This window comes from Galeopterus variegatus, unplaced genomic scaffold (genome assembly GCF_000696425.1).
Source record: "Galeopterus variegatus unplaced genomic scaffold, G_variegatus-3.0.2 Scaffold2867, whole genome shotgun sequence".
In the NCBI taxonomy this organism is placed as follows: Eukaryota; Metazoa; Chordata; class Mammalia; order Dermoptera; family Cynocephalidae; genus Galeopterus; species Galeopterus variegatus.
Window position 1 is genome coordinate 99,934 of NW_007728978.1, and position 6,412 is coordinate 106,345.

A 6,412-nucleotide genomic window follows, 5' to 3' on the forward strand; every position below is an offset into this window, starting at 1 on the left:
TATGTGGGATCTGAACCCTCAGGTGGGAGCGCCGCCGCGCTTCCCAAGCGGCACACTATCCAGTGCGCCACCGGGCCGGCCTTCCTTAGGACTTTTTAAAGCAAGACCTGTCAAGAGCAAGCCCCAAGCCATTCATAGTTTTAAAAAAAAGAAGAAGAAGAAATCAGTACAATAAAGACAGAAACTTAAAGTTCCTGGTTACATGAAATTGAGGCATAAAACTGAGGGTCCTCGAGATGCTGGGGTGATATATGAAAAGAAGAGCAACTCTAAACAAGTGCTTTGTGGGGAAAAGGCTTTTAAAAGAAAACTAGCCTGAGGCTGGCCACACTGTGGGAACAAATACTAAGAAATGAAAACCAGAAACAGCTCTATAAAGGAGTCTCCTTTTGAGAAAAGGAGACTACTCATGCCTTGACAATCTTTGATAATTCTGCGGAAAGTAGCCCCCCCCCATTCGTTAGCTTTTTAAAAGCTAAAAATGGTAAAAGAATGACTTGTTGATGTCATTGAGACATTTGGTCAGAGAATAATGGGACCCCATGTCTGTGGTATAGCCTGTTACCCAGAGCAAGTGAATCTTTGGACATCTTTCCAAAAATTAAAAGATTCTTGATGGTAACTTTTAAACAACAAAATTTCTACTAATAGAGAATACATATTAAGCCTTTTTTGGTGGAAGAATTTAATTTTACCTGTAAAAAACAAAGATGCAAAAATATTTAGTTTATGCTCTTTGCCATCATTAGTATGGAGGGCAAAATTTTTTTTTAATGTCAAAGGTATGTAGTTTTTGTTAAAAGGTACTTGATTTATCTTCTTAAAGTTAAAGAAGTTTGAGGACAAGTTTTGCCTTCATAAAGCAAAATACTTCAGAGGGTTTTTTTTTCCCGTTCTAGATAAAACTTTTTCTGACATGACGGTTAACATCATGGGATTAAAACATTTTAATCGTTCTCTCTTTTTATAGTTCTACTTGTCCAATTCTGAAAAGGAACGTTATGTGAAGGAATTCAGCCAGGAAAGACAACAAGAGATTTTGAGGAGAGCAGCGAGAGCCTTACCTGTCTACACCACGTCGGCTTCAAGAAGTAAGAGACACAGGTCTTAAACTCTCCTTTTCAAAGGGATTTTAACATGTGCTTGTTTCTGCCAGGATATATTTGCGTGGTTTGATTATTAAATGGATACTATTGCCACAAATTACATCAGCAGGAACAATATTTTCCTGTGTTCTGCATTCTGTAGTGATTCAGATATAGATAGATATATAAGTATATCAATATGGGTTTTTTTAAGAGGCTTAGTTTAATATGAATTTCCTTCTTCTGCCTTTTTTTGTTCCAGCTCAACCTTCTCATGGCTAAAAATTTTGGTTGTTACTCTTAGTAAACCAAATTTGGAAAATTGGTTTCATTTGGAAAATCTAATTTGAATTTGAATATTGTGTGTCATCACTGAGTAATAAAAAAAAAATCAAGAATTTAGTAAGAATGGGGAGAAGTAAAAGATATAAATGGGAAGAAACATATTAAAGATTATAAAAGAAATAATCCGAGAGCCAGGCTGTGAACTCAGGTTCGTCTGGCTCCAAGCCCTTGGTGTTTCCCCTGTCCCACTGCCTCCACGGTCACATGTGACTACAGCAGCCTCTTCCTCTTCTCAGGTTTTAGCCTAACAGTAGGGAGGAGTCTATGAGTGGCCACGTTGGTCATCTAAATACAGGAAATTGTTTTAAGTTATATATTATATACCTCATTAATTAATTAATTAAAATATCAGATAATAATAGCAGCTTAGCAATTATCCTGTGCTAAGTGCTTTACACATATGAACTCACTTAAACTTTACAACAACCCTATGAAGTGGAGACAAGTATGTTTCAGTAAAAAAAAAAAAAAATTCCGTCCTTTTTGCATAACTAACAAATTATGTTATAGGATGAAAACATGTACTGCAGATCAAACCCATTTTCCATTACTAGTGCAGTACAAGTCACTTAAACTTTCTAAGCCCTAGTCTCCTCATTTTAAAATGAGGGTAATAATAATTGCATCTCTGGATTAGTGGAAGCACTAAATGAGATAATATACATAAAGCACTCAGTTCACTTGGCTTGTAATAATAAATTTTCACTAAATTTCATTTTACATAAATATTTTCAGTAAGTGATAGCTAATTTGAAATAATCCTTTTTTATATTAATTATGAAATGTTTTCTAAGGTATTGTAAATCTGGTTTACAATAATTGTTAGCAGTAGTAGTTCTGTAAATTAGGTGGTTTTAACCCAACGTCCAAGATTTCAGGGAATTTATGAACCCCTGAGATCATGTGCAGAATTGGGTACATGTAGTTTTCAAGGAGCCCATTCAGAGCAAGATCACCTGATTTTCAGAGAAGTACATGTCCCCCAAAAAGTAAAAAGCCACTGATGTAAAAACTTTACCCTTAAAGCTTTATTTTTCATTAATTAAAATGGCTTTCCTCTTATCTGAATAGTACCCATTATCTATCTGGAACTCTGCTAGGCACTTTAGTTGTGATTATTTAATCTTCATAACAACTCTTGAGAGAGGTGCCACACTTGTGCCCATTTCAGAGATGAAGAAATGAGGCACAGTGAAGTGGCTGAAGTCCCTAGATGGCCAGGTCTGGGGTTCATGCCTTCTCCTCTGACTCCAGGCAGAATCTGTGCTCTTGAGCAGCATTTTGTACTACATTTCTACTTCTTAGAATTCCAGATTCTGCCAGGTTTTCTTCTTTTTTCTTATTATAGAACTAATACCTACTTATTCTTTCAAAAACAAAATTACGGAAATGCATATTGAGGAAAGTGGGCCTTTCTTATACCATAGATTAGTAAAAGTAATGGAGCTGCCTTCACAGGGGGCTTGAGGGATAGAGTAGAGATGGGGTAGACGGCCCTGAATTCCTTTTTGTGCTTTTTGAACCATGTGGACATATTATTATCTATTCAGAAAACAAAATAAGTTCCTCTAAACCTTTATTCCTCTGCAATCTGGATCCAACCAACCTCTGTCTCAAGCTTTGTCCCAAACCATTTCCCTGTGTGAGTCCTGTAACAACACCTTTAAGTTGTGCTAAGTCATCCTGTCCTTCCCCAGCTTTTTTTCTTTTTTTTTTTTTTTCTGTGCCTAGAATGATTATTTTCTCCTTCCTAAATCTAGTTTAAAGTTTTAATTCAGTGTCTGTCTCTTTTTAACCAATTTCTATTTACTTTAGCAAGAAGTGATTTTTAAAGTCTCCTCTGAACTTCCCAAAATCTTACTTTGTAGATCACAAATCACTGCCTTGTGGTTATTTGTTTTCCTCTTGAGTTTATTCTAAGGCCCAGGCAGTTGGGAATTTCTCCCACAGTCCCTACACAGTGTCTCACTAAATGAGTACTCAGTAGGTGTTTGCTGAAGGGATCTGTTTTGGGTGTTCCCCACGATGGCTGTTTATACATTTTCTGATCTCCTTAGCTCTCTCTGTTTCACTGATTTTCCACATCATAGAGTCTGACTTTACTTTTTTTTATTATAAATGATAATGATATTTATTAGTAATAGTAGTTGTATCATAATGATAATAATTGATTGAGGATCTGATAGGTTCCAGAAGATTTAGTTTCAGTCCTCACAATAATCCTTACACTTGGTATTATTTGCATTTACTGATGAGGAAATTGGTGCTCTTAGAAAGTAAGTTACTGAGCCAAGGTCACTTGCTAGCCTACGTGAAGACAGGGTCCTGCTGCTGCCAGGACAGCGTGCTGTCAGTGCCCCTTTACAGGCTCCGACTTGTTCCAGTGCCTCTCTTACCTCTTTATTTTCTCATCCTTTCTTATATTTACAGAGATGGCTCACATTTTTCTTCTCTTATCTAGTTTGCTCCTGCAAATTTTGCATCTCCACTTAATAAATTCCAACCAGTTTCTTTCCTGTGCTTTTTAGCTGTATTTAGAAATATGTTTCCTCTTAAAAACAACAAAAACGTGGTTCCGATGCTGTTCTATCATTCTGTTTTCTTTCCTCTTTGATTATAGATCTTCTTATAAGTGGTGTATACCCAGGGCCCCATTTCCTTCCAGCTAATTCCAGACAGTAGGCTTTCATTTTCCTAACCAAGTTCAGTGGCTTTTTGTCATTCTGCCTTCTTAAAAAGCTTTCCTCTTTGAGCTTTTCTGTTCTGGTTCTGTTTTTGTATCTTTGCATGATTTTTCTTCTTCCTCCCACATTTTTTTTATTTTTCTTTTTCCTAACTTCACAAGGGAACCTTGCCCCCATTCTTGCCCCTGTACTGTCCCTTCAATTGTTATTTTTAACCGTGGAATTCTGACAGTACAATATTGTGATCATTAGTTTAGTGTATCTCACAATTTGTTTTCTTTAATAATTTTCAGGAATAAGTTACCTTCTTAATAGGAATTGGGACAGATTATATTAGCACTTACATTACAAACTCTTTCTTGTACGGCAGGCAGAGGGGTGGGACTGCGAGCTGCACGTGTTTCACGTCTTCAGAGCAGCCTGCCATCTAGCTGCGTCCTGGGCTGCAGCACCCTCCTTTTGTTTCAGAGGGTGAGCTGCACGCCCCTGGCCCAAGCTTTCTTCCTTTACTTTGACATGTGTCTTTAATTAATTTAGCATCTCTCGCTCTCACTAGAGCTCCATTCTTGTATTTCCAGCTTCCAAAGGGTAACCTTCAAACTCATACAAAACTGGATTTATGAATTTAAGGCCTAATATCATGGGGGGCAGGATGTAAGTCTGTCTCATTCACCTTTATATTCTCAGCATCCAGCAGTATTTGCCACATGGTAGAAACTCTAAACATTTGTTGCGTGAATTAACAAAAAACACCCTACCCCACCTACCCAAATCCAGCTCTGCTTCTGTCCTTGGCACCATCATTCTTTTAACCACCCCAACTAGAAACTGAAGTTTCTTTTGATTGCTGCGTTTACTTCAGTTTAGTCCATTCAGTCATCAAGTCCCATCTTCTTACAAGGTCTGTTTGGTTTAATCCCATCTGTTCTAGTCCTTTTTGTGTTGCTGTAACAGAATACCTGAGGCTGGGTAATGTATAAAGAACAGAGGTTTATGTGGCTCACAATTCTGGGACAGCTGCATCTGGTGCGGGGCTCAGGCTGCTTCTATTCATGGTGGAAAGCTGCAGACACCCAGCGAGTACAGGATCACATGGCGAGAGGAAGCGAGAGAGAAAGGGGAGGTGCCAGGGTCTTTTAAACAACCAGCTGTCATGGGAACTAATAGAGTGAGAACTCATTCAGGCCCCCCTCCCCCAGGGAGAGCATTAATCCATTCATGAGGGATCCGCCCCCATGACTCAGTGAGCTTCCAGTGCTGCCACAGTGGGGATCAGATTTCCACCATGAGTTCTGGCGGGGACAGCACATCCAGACTATCACCATCTCATAGCCTGGTTAGTTTCACAGCCTCCGCGTGTGGGAATGCTGAATAGAGGGGTGGAGGGGACAAGGGAGCAGCACACTTGGCTGCTCATGATCTTACTGCTCATCTGGCCGTATGACCTTGCACAGATGACTTTCTCTCTCTAGGAACTGGGGTGCTTTTAATCTGTAAAATGGAGAGATTGAACTAGGAAATCTTTAAGGTTCTTTATAGCTCTACTTTTCTACATTGTATGGTTTTATCTCCCTTAGTGCCTAACCCAGGCAACATATTATAGAAGGCGCTCAATAAAATATAACTTATCCAGTTAATAAGTAGATATTTGTGTAAATTCTTTTCATCTTAAAGCAATTCTTGTTTAAATTATAAAAGTAATACATGCCCATGATTAAAAAAAAATTTTTAAGCGCACCAAATTACCCACAGTTGTTTATTAAAAAAAAAAAAAAAGTTTTACAGTTAAATTAGTAAAGCTTGTGCATTCTTCAACATCTTCCTTTTACTTCTTTCATTTAGCTATCAGATATTGTGAAAAATGTCAGTTGATTAAACCTGACCGGGCGCATCACTGCTCAGCATGTGACACGTAAGTGTTACTCACTTGCTTTCATTTAAACCTAGCACTGGAAGTTGGTGACGGGAGAATGGGAGAGGGTGGAACATTTCATATGCTTTATACTTAGTAAGAAAAAATTCATCCCCTCCCGTTATTTGCTTTGCATACAGGGCTAACAAAAATATTTATGTAAGCCAGAATATACCCAGAAATAATCTGGCATAGCAGTTTCTTTAACAGTTGATAGAATTTTCTTTAATATTAAATGTTTTCTATGCTGTGTTTAATGTACTGTTGATGAGCAAGTAGTAATAACCCCCTTGAGAAAGATAACTATTTCCTGGATTAAAAAGGCCATAATGACAGTTTTTTTGTTTTTGTTATTAATGTTGATATTAAAACCTACAAGTAAACCA

At 37.8% G+C, this 6,412-nt stretch overlaps 1 protein-coding gene across 6 annotated transcripts in view; it reads left to right on the plus strand.

The window, feature by feature from the left end:
* ZDHHC20 (zinc finger, DHHC-type containing 20) overlaps positions 1-6,412 on the plus strand; it is a 40,692-nt gene that overhangs the window by 11,416 nt on the left and 22,864 nt on the right. For all 6 annotated transcript variants that reach the window (XM_008583240.1, XM_008583241.1, XM_008583238.1 and 3 more), the window contains 2 exons: positions 971-1,091; positions 5,957-6,026. In XM_008583240.1, coding sequence (XP_008581462.1) covers positions 971-1,091; positions 5,957-6,026 — 191 coding nt within the window. The remainder of the gene's footprint in view (positions 1-970; positions 1,092-5,956; positions 6,027-6,412) is intronic.